Below are 20,914 nucleotides of genomic sequence, written 5' to 3'. Positions count from 1 at the left end.
CCAAGGGTATAGAATAGTGTTGATAGGAGACCACTCCAACATTGTTAAAACATAAACATTCTATGCTGCTAGACAATGTTGTCAAACTGTTATGCGGTGAGTGAGGACCCAAAAGCGGTTTAACATAAACAGAGTTTCTTTAATAACGAAACACACGTAGGCTCAGATGGACAGGCAGATTCCGACAGGACAGGACAAGGTAAAGCAAACACGACGATAGTCTGGTTCTGGCATGAGATACACAAACGAGAATCCGACAAAGACAGGAACAAAAACAGAGAGAGATATAGAGACCTAATCAGAGGGAAAAAGGGAACAGATGGGAAAAGGGGTGAAAGAGGTAGTCAGAGAAGACAAGGAACAGCTGGGGGAAAGAGGGGAAGAAAAGGTAACCTAATACGACCAGCAGAGGGAGACAGGGTGAAGAGTAAGAACAGGAACAGGACACAACATGACAATACATGACAGTACCCCCCCACTCACCGAGTGCCTCCTGGCGCACTCGAGGAGGAAACCTGGCGGCAACGGAGGAAATCATCGATCAGCGCACGGTCCAGCACGTCCCGAGAGGGAACCCAACTCCTCTCCTCAGGACCGTACCCCTCCCAATCCACTAGGTACTGATGACCACGGCCCCGAGGACGCATGTCCAAAATCTTACGGACCCTGTAGATAGGTGCGCCCTCGACAAGGATGGGGGGGGGGGGGGGAAGACGAGCGGGGGCGCGAAGAACGGGCTCAACACAGGAGACATGGAAGACCGGGTGGACGCGACGAAGATATCGCGGAAGAAGAAGTCGCACTGCGACAGGATTAATGATCTGAGAAATACGGAACGGACCAATGAACCGCGGGGTCAACTTGCGAGAAGCTGTCTTAAGGGGAAGGTTCTGAGTGGAGAGCCAAACTCTCTGACCGCGACAATATCTAGGACTCTTAGTTCTACGCTTATTAGCAGCTCTCACAGTCTGCGCCCTATAACGGCAAAGTGCAGACCTGACCCTCTTCCAGGTGCGCTCGCAACGTTGGACAAAAGCCTGAGCGGAGGGGACGCTGGACTCGGCGAACTGAGATGAGAACAGCGGAGGCTGGTACCCGAGGCTACTCTGAAAAGGAGATAGCCCGGTCGCAGACGAAGGAAGCGAGTTGTGGGCGTATTCTGCCCAGGGGAGCTGTTCTGACCAAGACGCAGGGTTGCGAAAAGAAAGACTGCGTAAGATGCGACCAATAGTCTGATTGGCCCGTTCTGCTTGACCGTTAGACTGGGGGTGAAAGCCGGAAGAGAGACTGACGGAAGCCCCAATCAAACGGCAAAACTCCCTCCAAAATTGAGACGTGAATTGCGGACCTCTGTCCGAAACGACGTCTGACGGAAGGCCATGAATTCTGAAAACATTCTCGATGATGATTTGTGCCGTCTCTTTAGCAGAAGGAAGCTTAGCAAGGGGAATAAAATGAGCCGCCTTAGAGAACCTGTCGACAACCGTAAGAATAACAGTCTTCCCCGCTGACGAAGGCAGTCCGGTGACAAAATCTAAGGCGATGTGAGACCACGGTCGAGAGGGAATGGGAAGCGGCCTGAGACGGCCGGCAGGAGGGGAGTTACCGGACTTAGTCTGCGCGCAGACCGAACAAGCAGCCACGAAGCGACGCGTGTCATGCTCCCGGGTGGGCCACCAAAAACGCTGGCGAATGGAAGCAAGCGTACCCCGAACGCCAGGGTGGCCGGCTAACTTGGCAGAGTGAGCCCACTGAAGAACGGCCAGACGAGTAGGAACGGGAACGAAAAGAAGGTTCCTAGGACAAGCGCGCGGCGACGGAGTGTGAGTGAGTGCTTGCTTTACCTGCCTCTCAATTCCCCAGACAGTCAACCCGACAACACGCCCCTCAGGGAGAATCCCCTCGGGGTCAGTGGAGGTTACTGAAGAACTGAAGAGACGAGATAAAGCATCAGGCTTGGTGTTCTTAGAGCCCGGACGATAAGAAATCACGAACTCGAAACGAGCGAAAAACAGCGCCCAACGCGCCTGACGCGCATTAAGTCGTTTGGCAGAACGGATGTACTCAAGGTTCCTATGGTCAGTCCAAACGACAAAAGGAACGGTCGCCCCCTCCAACCACTGTCGCCATTCGCCTAGGGCTAAGCGGATGGCGAGCAGTTCGCGATTTCCCACATCATAGTTACGTTCCGACGGCGACAGACGATGAGAAAAATACGCGCAAGGGTGGACCTTGTCGTCAGAGAGGGAGCGCTGAGAAAGAATGGCTCCCACGCCCACCTCTGACGCGTCAACCTCGACAACGAACTGTCTAGAGACGTCAGGTGTAACAAGGATAGGTGCGGATGTAAAACGATTCTTGAGGAGATCAAAAGCTCCCTGGGCGGAAACGGACCACTTAAAGCACGTCTTGACAGAAGTAAGGGCTGTGAGAGGAGCTGCCACCTGACCGAAATTACGGATGAAACGACGATAGAAGTTCGCGAAGCCGAGAAAGCGCTGCAGCTCGACGCGTGACTTAGGGACGGGCCAATCAATGACAGCTTGGACCTTAGCGGGATCCATCTTAATGCCTTCAGCGGAAATAACAGAACCGAGAAATGTGACGGAGGAGGCATGAAAAGTGCACTTCTCAGCCTTCACAAAAAGACAATTCTCTAAAAGGCGCTGGAGGACACGTCGAACGTGCTGAACATGAATCTGGAGTGACGGTGAAAAAATCAGGATATCGTCAAGGTAAACGAAGACAAAGATGTTCAGCATGTCTCTCAGGACATCATTGACTAATGCCTGAAAAACAGCTGGAGCGTTAGCGAGGCCGAAAGGAAGAACCCGGTATTCAAAGTGCCCTAACGGAGTGTTAAACGCCGTCTTCCACTCGTCCCCCTCCCTGATGCGCACGAGATGGTAAGCGTTACGAAGGTCCAACTTAGTGAAAAACCTGGCTCCCTGCAGGATCTCGAAGGCTGAAGACATAAGAGGAAGCGGATAACGATTCTTCACTGTTATGTCATTCAGCCCTCGATAATCTATGCAGGGGCGCAGAGACCCGTCCTTCTTCTTGACAAAAAAAACCCCCGCTCCGGCGGGAGAGGAGGAGGGGACTATGGTACCGGCGTCAAGAGCTACAGACAAATAATCTTTGAGAGCCTTACGTTCGGGAGCCGACAGAGTATAGTCTACCCCGGGGGGGAGTGGTTCCCGGAAGGAGATCAATACTACAATCATATGACCGGTGTGGAGGAAGAGAGGTGGCCCTGGACCGACTGAACACCGTGCGCAGATCGTGATATTCCTCCGGCACCCCTGTCAAATCGCCAGGCTCCTCCTGTGAAGAAGAGACAGAGGAAACAGGAGGGATAGCAGACATTAAACATTTCACATGACAAGAGACGTTCCAGGAGAGGATAGAATTACTAGACCAATTAATAGAAGGATTATGACAAACTAGCCAGGGATGGCCCAAAACAACAGGTGTAAAAGGTGAACGAAAAATTAAAAAAGAAATGGTTTCGCTATGATTACCAGAGACAGTGAGGGTTAAAGGTAGCGTCTCACGCTGAATCCTGGGGAGAGGACTACCATCCAAAGCGAACAAGGCCGTGGGCTCCCTTAACTGTCTGAGAGGAATGTCATGTTCCCGAGCCCAGGTCTCGTCCATAAAACAGCCCTCCGCCCCAGAGTCTATTAGGGCACTGCAGGAAGCTGACGAACCGGTCCAGCGTAGATGGACCGACAAGGTAGTGCAGGATCTTGAAGGAGAGACAGGAGTAGTAGCGCTCACCAGTAGCCCTCCGCTTACTGATGAGCTCTGGCTTTTACTGTACATGAAGTGACAAAATGACCAGCGGAACCGCAATAGAGACAGAGGCGGTTGGTGATTCTCCGTTCCCTCTCCTTAGTCGAGATGCGGATACCTCCCAGCTGCATAGGCTCAGCACCCGACCCGGCAGAGGAAGATGGTAGTGATGCGGAGAGGGGGGCAACGGAGAACGTGAGCTCCTTTCCACGAGCTCGGTGACGAAGATCAAGCCGTCGCTCTATGCGAATAGCGAGTTCAATCAAGGAATCCACGCTGGAAGGAACCTCCCGGGAGAGAATCTCATCCTTCACCTCCGCGCGGAGACCCTCCAGAAAACGAGCGAGCAAAGCCGGCTCGTTCCAGTCACTGGAGGCAGCAAGAGTGCGAAACTCAATAGAGTAGTCTGTTATGGATCGATTACCTTGACATAGGGAAGACAGGACCCTGGAAGCTTCCTCCCCAAAAACAGAACGATCAAAAACCCGTATCATCTCCTCCTTAAAGTCCTGATACTGGTTAGTACACTCAGCCCTTGCCTCCCAGATTGCCGTGCCCCACTCACGAGCCCGTCCAGTAAGGAGAGATATGACGTAGGCGATACGAGCTGTGCTCCTGGAGTAAGTGTTGGGCTGGAGAGAAAACACAATATCACACTGGGTGAGGAACGAGCGGCATTCAGTGGGCTCCCCAGAGTAACACGGCGGGTTATTGATTCTGGGCTCCGGAGATTCGAAAGCCCTGGAAGTGGCCGGTGGATCGAGGCGGAGATGGTGAACCTGTTCTGTGAGGTTGGAGACTTGGGCGGACAGGGTCTCAACGGCATGTCGAGCAGCAGACAATTCCTGCTCGTGTCTGCCTAGCATCGCTCCCTGGATCTCGACGGCAGAGTGGAGAGGATCCGAAGTCGCTGGGTCCATTCTTGGTCGGATTCTTCTGTTATGCGGTGAGTGAGGACCCAAAAGCGGTTTAACATAAACAGAGTTTCTTTAATAACGAAACACACGTAGGCTCAGATGGACAGGCAGATTCCGACAGGACAGGACAAGGTAAAGCAAACACGACGATAGTCTGGTTCTGGCATGAGATACACAAACGAGAATCCGACAAAGACAGGAACAAAAACAGAGAGAGATATAGAGACCTAATCAGAGGGAAAAAGGGAACAGGTGGGAAAAGGGGTGAAAGAGGTAGTCAGAGAAGACAAGGAACAGCTGGGGGAAAGAGGTGAAGAAAAGGTAACCTAATACGACCAGCAGAGGGAGACAGGGTGAAGAGTAAGAACAGGAACAGGACACAACATGACAATACATGACACAAACAGTCAAAATCAATGTCAAAGTTTACCATCCGTTAGTGAACGTGTCTCAGTAATATTTTAGTGCTTCTACACCTGCATTGCTTGCTGTTTGGGGTTTTAGGCTGGGTTTCTGTACAGCCCTTTGTGACATCAGTTGATGCAAGAAGGACTTTATAATTACATTTGATTGAAATTTGATTGATAAACATTTTATCGGTATTCACATTCCTTCGTTTGAAAAGACACCGTCATCCTCCCCACGCAAACCTCTCTGCAATGTCACAGCTACAGAGAAAACACACGTGTTTCTTAAACCCATGTAAAGTAGACCGAGGGATATATGTGACGAAAAGAGATGGAAAAATGCTACTCTTACCCAGTGTCTTTGGGTTCAATATGGGTCTAAGTTCATGGAAGGCTACCTAGAACAGAAAAGCAATGCTTCCTGCTATCACAGACAGATAGAGCTGAGTATGACACGCTTGTAGTTGCAGTTTTTTTCTAGCATTCTGGTACAAATGAAATGTCCGTCAAGGATGAAACACTCCCATTGGTAGATGACCAAACAACCAATAAGAGGTCACAACAATAGTTGGGTGAAAACGCTTTTTTTTTTTAATACAAGATTTCAACGTACAGTGTCTAGTGGCATAAATAAAACAATGTTATTTAAACACAGGAGAAGAGAAATGCATTTTTCACCATGCATTGTTTACTCAAGCATTCATACATGTGTACGACCCTCCTTTTCTAGGTTGTAAGTTCCCTGTGGTCAAGGACAATGGTCAGGCTTTTCCCAACCGCTCCAGATGGAAAACCATTTTCCTTCAATCTGCATTTTCCTTCAATCTGTCTATTTATCATCCCTCTAATTCCTCCCTCCTTCCCCATGGGGTATCATCCCTCTAATTCCTCCCTCCTTCCCCATGGGGTATCATCCCTCTAATTCCTCCCTCCTTCCCCATGGGGTGTCATCCCTCTAATTCCTCCCTTCTTCCCCATGGGGTACCATCCCTCCTACCTCCTTCCCCATGGGGTGTCATCCCTCTAATTCCTCCCTTCTTCCCCATGGGGTACCATCCCTCCTTCCTTCTTCCCCATGGGGTATCATCCGTCTAATTCCTCCCTTCTTTCCCATGGGGTACCATCCCTCCTTCCTTCTTCCCCATGGGGTATCATACGTCTAATTCCTCCCTCCTTCCCCATGGGGTGGCTTTCAGAGAGGCTAGCTCTTTGTCTTGTGTTTTAGCATGTCAATTGAACGTCTGTCTGATACGTGTGTTAAGACAAGCCAAATAACTTTCACTGCGCTGTACTTTGGCAACCATTTTGTTTGCGAACCAGAGGAGTCCCATTTTTATTGGGAACGCGGTGGGGGAAACAGGTATTTCAATTAAAAAAAAGACAAAAATGAAGGACAAACAGTGTATAATGTCCCCCTGAAAGCATTATGATAACCATATTATTCTTGTAATTATTATAATCATCACTATCACTATTGTTACTATCATCAATATTCCAATTGTAAGTACTAATTCACTCATGAATGTAAAAACTAAATGAAGAAAACATTCTCTATAGCGAACAAAATAATATACTAAAATATGCACCTTGAAGGGGGCATTCGGGATGCTTTCAGTCAGTCCTTCTTGCTGCATATGAAGAAATTCATTTCTAAGACTGATTTTGATTTGACACACACACACACACACACACACACACACACACACACACACACACACACACACACACCAATCTCTACATTTCAAATGGGCAAAAAAAGAAAGAAGGAAATCTAATGAAATAAAATGAACAACACGGAAACACAGAAAAGCTAAATGAGATGGAGGGTAAACTCGAACAAAACGTAAAAGGTTGCTACACCTGAATGCTAATCCTTCAGGACAGCTATCGTGTTCTAAAAGAATAGAACAATGTGTTTTTGTTGTTGATTCCATATCTTTCGCAATAACCGTTTGCTAATATCTGAAATGTAACGCTGAAATGTAACTTGAAATGAAGCCCAACAGATAAGATATTCTGTCAACAAGGCATTTGAATCAGTTACAAATGAATGACTGCTATTACATTTAAAAAAATAATAATTTTGCATCGTTTGGATTCTTCTCTGTTAAGCTTCGCACAAATCAGATCATCATCTCCTCTTAATTGGAGTCAAATGGGAATAAATCCGAATTTGAGAAACACACGTCACGAACACTTTCCCTTACGATTTTAACACAACGTGTACGATTCACACGTACTTATCTTAAATCAGGATCAGTGTAACTAAGCCCGATTCTTCGCTAGCGTAATGAATGAATTGAGCTTTAATGCTGAAATGACTACGCCACTTAAAAAATATACGCAAACCAACAACCACAACAACAACAAAACCCTGTCCTTGTACTATCTACTTACCTATTGTTCTATGAATCTCACCTCAAAACGTGGATCAAATCTTCATCAATCTCAGTAACTGTCATAAGTAACTATATATTTCTTATTTGACTAACTAACAACCCTATTGGGATAAACCATCTAGGACTATTATTGCAGTTTGTTCCTCGTCGGAAATCAATAGAGCTGAAGTGGCGACATGATCTGTGGACGCGCGGGGGGGGCAGCGAGTTCTTTACATATAACCAATAAACTCTGTCTGTATTTCATGGCGGTGAGTGTGATGGAGGCATTGAACTGAAAGGAGATCTACGAACATGTTAACCTTTTAGAACGTTTCCAGATCACAATGTGTCATCTGGTCAGATTAATAATACCGGTTTTAGTTCAAGGAGAAAGAATTACGAGCCAGTTATTGTGACAGGAATCAGGGAGTCTCAAAATGGCTGACAGATTAGAGAGATGGGATACACTCCTTAATGAAACCTCTACGGACGTACACATACTGACTCATCAATATGGGGAAGCATTAGAAAACCAATTATAACCGAAGCTCATCAATAAAAAATAAATCTCTATATTATAATGTACGGCAACATACCAAGCGAGATATACCATCATAATCCACTCTGTTATATATATATATTGATGATTCATTCATTCCAATACTATGGGAACTTGTTGGATTAGAATTTCAAACGTGTGAAGAAGGAAGAATTATCTGGATATAGATAGACAGAGGTCGGCTTCCATAATAAATGGACACTCAAAAAAGCAACACTTGGTATCTGGCAAAAACAAACTATGTAGGTACATCATCATCATTATGCGTGCACATCATCATCATCATTATGCGTGTACATCATCATCATCATTATGCGTGCACATCATCATCATCATTATGCGTGCACATCATCATCATTATGCGTGTAGTACATCATCACTCATCTAACCTGCATTGACCACTCACCACCACCACCACCACCACCACCAGGCAGCTCCTTACATTATTGCAAAGGGTCACTTTCAAAGTCGTTAGTGAAGAATTTGAACATTAAATAAAATGTGTGATTACATAAAATGGGTCCTTCCGACTGTATAACAGGAGGTACATTTCAATTCGACAACATGGCAAAATCAACAAAAAAAATCACTTGAAATAGGTGACCAATGAGAAAAGGTATATAATAAGGAATCAATTCTCTACTCTAAGATTTTACAAATTGCAGTACACTATTAATGTATTTCTAGATTATTTTTTTTTACACAATTTGATGCTGTATCAAAAAACGTTGTAAAAAAATTAGATAGAGATTTTATCAACCATTTTTTTTTTCTGTGTTTTCTGGTAATCTTGTTATTGGGATATTCCCATTTTCTTTCTTTCTTTCTCTCTCTAACTCTCCTACCCTCCTCTCAACAATGACCTTTGAGTTGTGAATACATGTTGTATCCCTTTCGGGACATTCTCAATCACTCTCAACGGCCCTAAACTGTTTTACCGCATAAACTGTGAAAACAAGAGCATCATCACTACATAAAAAAATAAATTACCCCTTGTCTAAAATAAACTGCAGGAGGCTTTTTCCACATCTGATTTACACAAAAACATTATTTTGGGGGGGGGGGGGGACTAAAAATACACACAGGCCGATCCATCGTTATTTACAGAAGACACTTGTCGCATCACCATAAAGGCAAACTGGCATTCAAATGGTCAATGTTACGATCATATTCGGATCATGATACTCATTTTAACCCATTTTAAACAAGAATAGTAAAAAGGGGCATTGTAATTGTGTTATATTTCTCTCTTGAATGATTTTGGGTGGCTTTGGGAAACTCAGGCAAAGTAAAAAAAAAAAAGAAATCTGGTAATAACAAGCCAGGGTACCCATCTGGTAATAACCAGGCCAGGGTACCCATCTGGTAATAACCAGGCCAGGGTACCCATCTGGTAATAACCAGGCCAGGGTACCCATCTGGTAATAACCAGGCCAGGGTACCCATCTGGTAATAACCAGGCCAGGGTACCCATCTGGTAATAACCAGGCCAGGGTACCCATCTGGTAATAACCAGGCCAGGGTACCCATCTGGTAACAACCAGGCCAGGGTAACCATCTGGTCATAACCAGGTCAGGGTAACCATCTGGTAATAACCAGGCCAGGGTACCCATCTGGTAATAACCAGGCCAGTGTAACCATCTGGTAATAACCAGGCCAGGGTAACCATCTGGTAACAACCAGGCCAGGGTACCCATCTGGTAATAACCAGGCCAGTGTAACCATCTGGTAATAACCAGGCCAGGGTAACCATCTGGTCATAACCAGGCCAGGGTACCCATCTGGTTGTCATTGCCTTCCATGTTAACGTTCACTAACCCTGACTAGGCCTACCTACTAGGTGTACCGTTCCTTTCTGATTGGGGGAAAAAGAGATCCTGCAGGCTATTTCAGTCAGGAGATCTGCTCCACCACCAAAACAATCCTATCTAATCTAATCTAACCTTAAAGATATAAAGTTTTGAAAAAAAACCAAACCTTTTTTTAATACTAATTTCTAATTCTTCTTTTAGGCTACCCTTGTTATGCTCATCTTGACTAGACATTGTGTGAATAAGGGTAAAAACATACAATTAGTGTTAAAAGGCAATTCCTTATTGAATCCAAACAGCCACCGCCACATCGATCAACCACTGTGTTTAGCTGTCTGCAGGGTTGGCTGTCCCAGATCAACATGATTATGTTGTGTTTGTTTTCATTCATAGAACTCTCTATCTCATCATTAAAAACCTTTTTGCCTGCAGTGTGTTTGTTTATTGTCCTCTTGTATTATTCAAGATAAAAGAAGATTAAAAAAAGGCAAGTAGTTTGATCTTAAAGTCAAGTCCAAAACAGAAGAAAAGCAGAATCAAAAGACACAAAATAAAACAAAAGGCCATTTAGTTTCAAATGGAGAAAAAAGCTGCTGGGACAGGAGGGGCGTGTCTTCTCAATCTAGCTGTTCAGCTGTAACCAATGAGATGACGAGAGACTGAATAGTGTCATTGTTGTGGCTATTGTTGCCGAGGCTACCACCTAGTTCTCCCTCCCTCCCATCGTTCAACTTTAACTCAGCCTTGATCAGATCAGCCCAAAACCCTCCCAACCCAAAATGTCCGAAGTTCATTGCCACTTTGCAGAGCCTCTACCCTCCTCCTCCCACCCCTTATTTCCAAACAGACAACACTGGTGTGAGATGGTTACAAGTCCCCCCTGCTTCCCCTCTCCTCCTCTGGAGGAGCCAGCTAACCTTAGGGTGGCACGTAAGGTGGTGGGGATCTGTAGGGGGTCATGTTCTTTGGACGAGAGCCTTTACCTTCCATGGGGACAGTGAAAGGGGGTGGAGGCTGGTAGGGAGGGGCATTGGGATCCTCATCCCTCAGAGCTGTGTACTCCCCCAGAAGGTCCTGGTTCAGGGGGGTGGTCTCTGGACTGGTCATGTTGGGGTACTCAGGCGGGGGCAGTGGGGGTTTCTCCTCCTGCAGGATGAGGGGCATGGAGGAGGACGGAGGGGGCTTGGAGTCGTCGAGCTCGTCTGCGAAAATTATGGGTACCCCCTTCTTAATGAAGGTAGCCTGGTCCTCGATGGTTAGCTTTCCCTTACGCTTTTTACGGTAGCAGATCATGGCGATGATGCCGGCGATCAGCAAGATGGCCGCCACCACTACCGCAGGGATGACCGTGTGAAGGTAGACGTCGTCCGTGCTCTGGCGTCCGGCGCCGAGCGCCGGGGTGACGGCCGGGGGTATAGGAATGGTGATTTCACTCGGCGGTACGAACATGTAGTTCCGGCAGGCGGCTGTCCCTTTGACCTTGATGTCGATGGGTTTGAATTCAGGCTCCATTGTGGAGATGAATGTCTGGGAGGGCCTACCCTGGGCATCAGAGATCCTCCTGGACATGGTCTGGATCTTCTCCTTGGGACAGGGGTTCTGCTGGAGGCTGTTGTTGGTCCACTCCACCATGATGGATCCCTTGGTGATGTTCCTCAGGGTGACCGTGCTGCTGTTGCGGTCCCCAAACGAGTACGCCAGTTTCTTGATGAGCAAAATCTTCTTGTGGATGTCGTTGGTCACCTGGTGAGGTTCCCCGTGGAAGCGAGCCTGGAACAAGACCGGGGACTTATCGTTGGAAGCCCAGCGGTTCACACGGACCTCAAAGGCATCGATTGCGTTCAGACCACCCTTATCGGTGGCCTGCATGAAGTACTCGTGCTTCCCGATGTGGTTTGAGTCAGGTAGACCGTACAGCAGCTGACTTGTGCTATTAAATTGTATCCAGGAATCATCTCCGACCACTTCGTTGTGGTTCATCCTCAATGTCAACCTCAGCTTGTCTGTCGTACCGTCCTCCTTGTCAAAGAAAGTATCGGATGGGATTTTCACTTCAAAATATGTGCCCACGAAGGCATTGACCTGATCGATGGGGTTGCGGAGATCTGGTTTCTCGTTTCTTGGGTCAGGCACGATGGACGACGGGGTAGTGCGCCTGGCTGGTTTGGCTGTGGTGGTCTTGGGCTCCCTTGGCATCGGAGTGGTCTTCGGTCTCTTTGGTTTCTTGGTTGGCTTTCTGGTGGCGACTGTGATGGGTGGAGGGAGTGTCGGCGTGGCTTCCACAACAGTATGCCTGGACATGGTGGGTTCAATGGAGATGGTACTAGTGGACTCCATCACTCTGGTTGGCAGGGGTGCACCCTGAGTGGGAGTGTGGGAATAAGAGTCTCTGACACGGATCGTGGGCTTCATGGGCAAGGGCACAGGCCCTCTCATGGGTGGGGCAGAGCTGTCTGTGGGGGCAGCAATGGCAGGTGACGATAGGGTGGGTACAATGCGAACAGGGGGCTCGACGACAGACGTTGGGGGAAGCAGAGCTAGAACAGGAGTAGGGGTATTGTTGAGCTGGCGCCTCACCCGTTTTGGGATATGAGGCTTCTTGTTGGCGATGTGCCAACCGACGACCGGATATCCCAACTGAGCCGACATAGTGCCCTCTTTAGCCGGCGCCTGGACGCTACTAATATTAGGGACGTTACTCTGGTCCAGGGAACAGCCCAGCTTCCAGGATAACAGGGCTCCGTTCTCCACCACCTTTTTGGCATTTCCTGGTCCGGCCATGAAGGCGGACATATCGAACAATCTGTTGTTGACCACGGGAAGTATCTTCATGTGTTGGAGCGCCACGCCAGAGAACTTCTTCATCTTGCCCAGCAGCTCCACCCTCTGTCTGGAGCTCATCTTGGTCAGGTCGGCATCCAGAATCACTGTGAGCACCGTCACCGGCTCCTCGTTGCCACAGACGAATGGCTCTACCTCGTTGTTGGAGTTGTTGGACGCTGACTGAATGGCTACCTGGATCGGGTCAGTGTCAGCGTGTTCCTCTGGGTGCACCTCGATGGAGAAGATATCCTGGCTGCCATTGGATGCGGAGACGGAGATATAGTGGACACCCTTGTCCTCACCCAGTGGTAGACCCTGTAGGACGTTTCTCTCCCAGTCCCAGTGCAGCCATGTTGGTAACGTCTCCTTGCCTGACTCAGTTATCTGGGGAAAAAAACAAAAGATAAAGAGTTGATAAGTCTTTTTTGATTCAATTAATAATTTAAGATAAAATACAAGAAAACAACATGAAAAATAATACGTTTACGCTCACAAAATGTGCACTTCTCTTCTACTCACAGAATGACTGTTTTCTTGATTGTGTCATAAATCATTCAAGATGAACTATGCATAAATCACTCCGCCATTTCCTGGTTGCAAAAATTCTAATAATTTGCCTTATTTCCGTTTATGTGACAAAACAAGCAAGTATAGTGTAGAGAACCATTGTATTCTCTAAAACACTGAAATATATTTTCAATAACCCAAAATATTGTATTTTTTAAGTTGTTTGAAGCTGGTGTAAAAAAACAAAAGTAAAAGACAAAACATTTAACTTAAGAATAGGAAGCATATAAGTAACACATAGAACAGATCAACCGCTTCTTAGACTTGCTTTCAATGAGAATGACAGATCTATAACTCACATTTCTATGCGAATTTGGTCAATTGCTCCCAAAAGTTACATATTGCAGCCATTAATAACAGAGAAGAAAATAACAGGAGATATTGTTGTTGTTTTTACTTTTGAGTTTATAAATAATAGGAGATGTTATTGTTGTGAGAAGCTGCTACTGAGAAGCTGCTACTGGTGATTTTCTTCACACAATTAAAAATGTTTCTATTAGACTAGTGCAAAACTAAGTTTCTCTATAAGGTTAAAAGGTGAAATATAGTGAACAATTCACAAGATACAATTAATTTTAAAGTACATCTAGCAGCTGGAGAGCACCTTTACTTGCAGATCTATACATTTACTTGATCATGTGTAAATTACGTGTCCGTATTCGAGCGTGGGTAGGACGGTCATCTGAATCAGGGTAAGTTTGGCAGCTGGGGTGAAAGATGAGCGATTATGATAGAGGAAACCAAGTCAGGATGTAACCTGTTTGCAGCTTTGATATGTGTGAGAGAAGGACAGTGTACCGTCTAGCCATACTCCCAAGTACTTGTATGAGGTGAGTACCTCAAGCTCTAAACCCTCAGATTTAGTAATCACAACGGTGGGGAGAGGGGCATTCCTTCTTACCAAACCAAACCATAACCTTTGTTTTGGAGGTTTTCAGAACAAGGTTAAGGGCAGAGAAAGCTTGTTGGACCCTAAGACAGATTTGTAGTAGAGTGTTTAACACACAATCCGGGGAAGGGCCAGCTGAGTATAAGACTGTATGATCTGCATATAAATGGATGTGAGAGCTTCCTACTGCCTGAGCTATGTTGCTGTAAATTGAGAAGAGTGTGGGGCCTAGGATCGAGCCTTGGGGTACTCCCTTGGTGACAGGCAGCGTCTGAGACAGCAGCTGTTCTGACTTCATTCACTGCACTCTGAGAGAGGTAATTAGCAAACCAGGCCAAAGACCCCTCAGGGACACCAATACTCCTTAGCCGGCCCACAGGAATGGAATGGTCTACGGTATCAAAAGCTTTGGCCAAGTCAATAAAAATAGCAGCACAACATTGCTTAGACTCAAGGGCAATGGTGACATCATTGAGGACCTTTAAGGTTGCAGCGACACATCCATAACCTCTTGTTCTTCTTTTGCTGGTCGTTGGTTTGCCAGAGCATTTGCTGTATAGATCTTGGAAATAAGAATCTTGGTAGTAGGAATCCTTCCAGGTAATTTTGTCCGAAATCAGGTTGTAGGTTGGAGTTTTGATTTGGAGTGAAGGTTATGTTGTGGAGGGTAGTATCCTGTGTATACAGTTGAAGTCGGAAGTTTACATACACCTTAGCCAAGTACATTTAAACTCAAGTTTTTCACAATTCCTGACATTTAACCCCATTAAATATTCTGTGTCTTAGATCAGTTATGATCACCACTTTATTTAAAGAATGTGAAATGTCAGAATAATAGTAGAGAAAGTGATTTATTTCAGTTTGAATTTCTTTCATCAAATTCCCAGTGGGTCAGTTTACATACACTCAATTAGTATTTGGTAGCAATGCCTTTAAATTGTTTAACTTGGGTCAAACGTTTCAGGTAGCCTTCCACAAGCTTCCCACGATAAGTTAGTTGAATTTTGTCCCATTCCTCCTGACAGAGCTGGTGTAAATGAGTCAGGTTTGTAGGCCTCCTTGCTCGCACTCACTTTATCAGTTCTGCCCACAAACTTTCTATAGGATTGAGGTTAGGGCTTTGTGATGGCCACTCCAATACCTTGGCTGTGTGAAAAACAAGTTTTAATGACTCCAACCTAAGTGTACATACATTTCCGACTTCAACTGTACGTCTTGGTGACATAGTGAAGGTTATGTTGTGGAGGGTAGTATCCTGTATATGTCCTGCTGACATAGTGTTGTGGAGGGTAGTATCCTGTATATGTCCTGGTGATATAGTGTTGTAGAGGGTAGTATCCTGTATATGTCCTGGTGACATAGTGAAGGTTATGTTGTGGAGGCTAGTATCCTGTATATGTCCTGGTGACATAGTGTTGTAGAGGGTAGTATCCTGTATATGTCCTGGTGACATAGTGTTGTAGAGGGTAGTATCCTGTATATGTCCTGGTGACATAGTGTTGTAGAGGGTAGTATCCTGTATATGTCCTGGTGACATAGTGTTGTAGAGGGTAGTATCCTGTATATGTCCTGGTGACATAGTGTTGTAGAGGGTAGTATCCTGTATATGTCCTGGTGACATAGTGTTGGGGAGGGTAGCATCGTGTATATGTCCTGGTGACATAGTGTTGTAGAGGGTAGTATCCTGTATATGTCCTGGTGACATAGTGAAGGTTATGTTGTGGAGGGCAGTATCCTGTATATGTCCTGGTGACATAGTGTTGTGGAGGGTAGAATCCTGTATATGTCCTGGTGACATAGTGTTGTAGAGGGTAGTATCCTGTATATGTCCTGGTGACATAGTGTTGTAGAGGGTAGTATCCTGTATATGTCCTGGTGACATAGTGTTGGGGAGGGTAGCATCGTGTATATGTCCTGGTGACATAGTGAAGGCCATGCTGTGGAGGGTAGCATCGTGTATATGTCCTGGTGACATAGTGAAGGTTATGTTGTGGAGGGTAGAATCCTGTATATGTCCTGGTGACATTGTGTTGTGGAGGGTAGAATCCTGTATGAGTTCTGGTGACATAGTGAAGGTTATATTGAGGAGGGCAGAATCCTGTATATGTCCTTGCGGAGAACATTAAATATTTTTGTAAAAACATGCTGAAAGATGCAGGTGGCCATCTGCAAGGGGTTTTACATTTACTCCTGAGGTGCTGACCTGTTGCACCCTTGACAACCACTGTGATGATTATTATTTGACCCTGCTGGTCATCTATGAACATTTGAACATCTTGGCCATGTTCTGTTATAATCTCCACCTGGCACAGCCAGAAGAGGACTGGCCACCCCTCATAGCCTGGTTCCTCTCTAGGTTTCTTCCTAGGTTTAGGCCTTTCTAGGGAGTTTTTCCTAGCCACTGTGCTTCTACACCTGCATTGCTTGCTGTTTGGGGTTTTAGGCTGGGTTTCTGTACAGCACTTTGAGATATCAGCTGATGTAAAGAAGGGCTACATAAATATATTTGATTGATTGATTGATTTCTTCAAAATTTGATTTCTTCAACATGGGGTTTCTTCAACATGGGGTTACTTCAACATGGGGTTACTTCAACATGGGGTTACTTCATCATGGGGTTACTTCAACATGGGGTTACTTCATCATGGGGTTACTTCAACATGGGGTTACTTCATCATGGGGTTACTTCAACATGGGGTTACTTCATCATGGGGTTACTTCAACATGGGGTTACTTCAACATGGGGTTACTTCAACATGGGGTTACTTCAACATGGGGTTTCTTCAACATGGGGTTTCTTCAACATGGGATTTCTTCAACATGGGGTTTCTTCAACATGGGATTTCTTCAACACGGGGTTTCTTCAACATGGGGTTTCTTCAACATGGGGTTTCTTCAACATGGGATTTCTTCAACACGGGGTTTCTTCAACATGGGGTTTCTTCAACATGGGATTTCTTCAACATGGGGTTTCTTCAACATGGGATTTCTTCAACATGGGGTTTCTTCAACATGGGGTTTCTTCAACACGGGGTTTCTTCAACACGGGATTTCTTACATCTTTTTTTTTAGCATGGTCTAATACAGTTAACATAATAACTTAAAACATTCCAAGTGGATGACGGAGAAATACATCACACGGGGATTGACATTCAAATACATCCCCAAAAACAACCACTAACGCGTCCTCTGCTTCTCGACAAGTTAATGCTGCGGCTGATAAATCGTACAGTTGATAAATGATGTAGATACCGGCGCTCCCTAGATGGATCATTAATGGTCTAACCAATACACAGCCATCACCAGGGGAAGACAGGAAACAGCATATGGGCTTTTAGAATCACACACACACACACACACACACACACACACACACAAACACACACACACACACATGTACTCACAAACACTTGCATGTAGGCCAGTACGTTGGGACACTCAGACAGACATGTACGTAGCCACACGCGCAGGAGGTGGACACACACACACACACACACACACACACACACACACACAGAGAGAGAGAGAGAGAGTATTAGTGGGTTGTTCATCTCCTTAATGCTCCTACACCTCCTTAATGCTCCTACACCTCCCACCGCTGCATCAGAGCAGATGTGGCTATTTTGGAGAGAAACTTTAATAACTATGATGATGGTGGGTAATGTGGTGATGTATCAAAAAAGCTGCTGGGTGCCATCACCCGAAGATGATGAGATGATGTGTGTGTGTGTGTGTGTATGCGTGTGTGTGTGTGTCCGTGTGTGGGCGTGTGTGTACGCGTGTGTGTATGCGTGTGTGTGTGTGTGTCCGTGTGTGGGCGTGTGTGTATGCGTGTGTGCGTGTGTGTATGCGTGTGTGTGTGTCCGCGTGTGGGCGTGTGTGTATGCGTGTGTGTGTGTGTGTGATGAGTACACAGCAGTAGGTAGCTGCTCTACCCCCTTTCTCCCCACTTTAGTAGTGAAGTTAATTAAACCAGGGGGCTGTTAATCTCATCAAAAGAGACTAACTCTCCTTTCCCAAATGGCACCTTATTCCCTATGTAGTGCACTACTTTTGACCAGAGAAATAGAAGATAGGCTGCCATTTGTGACGCGTTCACTTCCGGTTTGATGAACACTGTTCTGATTTTTTCTCATAGCCACCAAACCCACCGTGACATTCAGCATCTTCCGCTATCAGCGTCTCTGACTATCAGCGTCTCTGACTATCAGCGTCTCTGACTATCAGCGTCTCTGACTATTAGCACAATCAGCGTCCCTGACTATCAGCGTCTCTGTCTATCAGCACTATCAGCGTCCCTGACTATAAGCGTCCCTGACTATCAGCACTATCAGCGTCTCTGACTATCAGTGTCTCTGACTATCAGCGTCCCTGAGTATCAGCGTCTCTGTCTATCAGCACTATCAGCATCCCTGACTATCAGCGTCCCTGACTATCAGCGTCTCTGACTATCAGCGTCTCTGACTATCAGCGTCTCTGACTATCAGCGTCTCTGACTATCAGTGTCTCTGACTATCAGTGTCTCTGACTATCTGTGTCTCTGACTATTAGCACAATCAGCGTCTGACTATTAGCACTATCAGTGTCTCTGACTATTAGCACTATCAGTGTCTCTGACTATTAGCACAATCAGCGTCTGACTATTAGCACTATCAGTGCCTCTGACTATTAGCACTATCAGTGTCTCTGACTATTAGCACTATCAGCGTCTCTGACTATTAGCACAATCAGCACTATCAGCGTCCCTGACTATCAGCGTCTCTGTCTATCAGCGTCTTAGACTATCAGCACAATCAGCGTCTCTGACTATCAGCACTATCAGCGTCTCTGACTATCAGCGTCTCTGGCTATCAGCGTCCCTGTCTATCAGCGTCCCTGACTATCAGCGTCTCTGACTAAACAGCGTCTCTGACTATCAGCGTCTCTCACAATCAGCGTCTCTCACAATCAGCGTCTACACACTGCATGAGGAGAAAAGAGATCTATGATGTGATGGAGAAGTAGAGGGAGGAACGAAGGGATGAGAAATTACAAGATGAGTGAGTGGTGTAGAATCAACAACTAAAGTATCGAAGACATTCTGTACTGTTTACATTAATGACATGCTCTGCCCTAGATCTAGTCCTATGTACACCACCGTTAAACTAACCATGTCCTCATTTTGACATACAGTATCAGCCTAGAATTGGAGGAGAGGAGGAGGAGAGGAGGTGGAGGAGGGAAAGGAGGAGGAGATAAGGAGGGAAAGGGGGAGGAGACATGGATGAGGAGGAGGAAGAGGAGGAGAGGTGGATGAGAGGTAGAGGAGAGAAGGAGGAGAGGATGAGGAGGAAGAGAGGAGGATGAGGAGAGGTGGAGGAGAGGAGGAGGAGGAGAGACTGTTAGGGTGGGTAGCTAGGCAGACCGTTAGGGTGGGTAGCTAGACAGACCGTTAGGGTGGGTAGCTAGACAGACCGTTAGGGTGGGTAGCTAGACAGACCGTTAGGGTGGGTAGCTAGACAGACAGTTTAGGTTGGTAGCTAGGCAGGCCGTTAGGGTGGGTAGCTAGACAGACAGTTAGGGTGGGTAGCTAGGCAGACCGTTAGGGTGGGTAGCTAGACAGACCGTTAGGGTGGGTAGCTAGGCGGGCCGTTAGGGTGGGTAGCTAGACAGACCGTTAGGGTGGGTAGCTAGACAGACAGTTAGGGTTGGTAGCTAGGCAGGCCGTTAGGGTGGGTAGCTAGACAGACCGTTAGGGTGGGTAGCTAGACAGACAGTTAGGGTTGGTAGCTAGGCAGGCCGTTAGGGTGGGTAGCTAGACAGACAGTTAGGGTTGGTAGCTAGGCAGACCTTTAGGGTGGGTAGCTAGACAGACCGTTAGGGTGGGTAGCTAGACAGACCGTTAGGGTGGGTAGCTAGGAAGACAGTAAGGGTGGGAAGCTAGGAAGACCGTTAGGGTGGGTAGCTAGACAGACAGTTAGGGCTGGTAGCTAGGCAGACCATTAGGGTGGGTAGCTAGGAAAACCGTTAGGGTTGGTAGCTAGACAGACCGTTAGGGTGGGTAGCTAGGAAGACAGTAAGGGTTGGTAGCTAGGCAGGCCGTTAGGGTGGGTAGCTAGACAGACAGTTAGGGTTGGTAGCTAGACAGACCGTTAGGGTGGGTAGCTAGACAGACAGTTAGGGCTGGTAGCTAGACAGACCGTCGGATGTTTATGAGAGACTGGTCTCCAAATCCAGCCCATTTTCAAACTGTTAAAACATTTATATATATATATCACTCTATTCTATTGCTGTTCAGCACTAGAGCAATAGTATTATACCCCAGAGCACAGTCCTAGAATACACCCTTCCTTGTTTTAGATTCCACTGTCAAACACACTGAGGATAACGGACAATTATGATATCTATGCTGTGTGTCTGGGAAAAGACTGATCCATGGCAGCACATGTGAGGGAGGGAGAGAGGGAAAGAGAGAGAGCATTAACAGCAGACTCGTACATTTCCTCAGTGAAAACAATATTTAAGGCAAATGTAAAATCAGCTACTTCTTACAATTTTTTTTAGGGGGAAGATCAGCTTTAATATTGCAGATAGATTGTGGCTTCCATCAATGATTAATTTCCAATCCCCCATATTTTTTGAAAATAAATAAATAAATAAATATATATATATATATATATATATATATATATATATATTTTCATTTAATATATATAATTGTCTTTATTATGTTCCACTAACCCTACCACCCCTCCCCTAATTGGAGTAAACTAATGGACAAC

At 46.1% G+C, this 20,914-nt stretch overlaps 1 protein-coding gene across 3 annotated transcripts in view; it reads right to left on the bottom strand.

Moving 5' to 3' along the window:
• Positions 1-5,690: 5,690 nt before the first annotated feature.
• The window catches only part of LOC110494819 (dystroglycan 1), a 103,951-nt gene continuing 88,727 nt past the window's right edge, over positions 5,691-20,914 (bottom strand). For 2 of the 3 annotated variants that reach the window (XM_036950949.2, XM_090206498.1), the window contains exon 3: positions 5,691-13,081. In XM_036950949.2, the coding sequence (XP_036806844.2) occupies positions 10,793-13,081 (2,289 nt within the window). In that variant the 3' untranslated portion in view covers positions 5,691-10,792. The remainder of the gene's footprint in view (positions 13,082-20,914) is intronic. The other variant, XM_036950950.2, reaches the window with a different exon arrangement.

The sequence above is a fragment of the Oncorhynchus mykiss genome, chromosome 17, assembly GCF_057628025.1.
Source record: "Oncorhynchus mykiss isolate SJ-2025 chromosome 17, ASM5762802v1, whole genome shotgun sequence".
In the NCBI taxonomy this organism is placed as follows: domain Eukaryota; kingdom Metazoa; phylum Chordata; class Actinopteri; order Salmoniformes; family Salmonidae; genus Oncorhynchus; species Oncorhynchus mykiss.
Note: the sequence above shows the minus strand (reverse complement) of the source record. Positions and strands in the feature narration are given on the sequence as shown.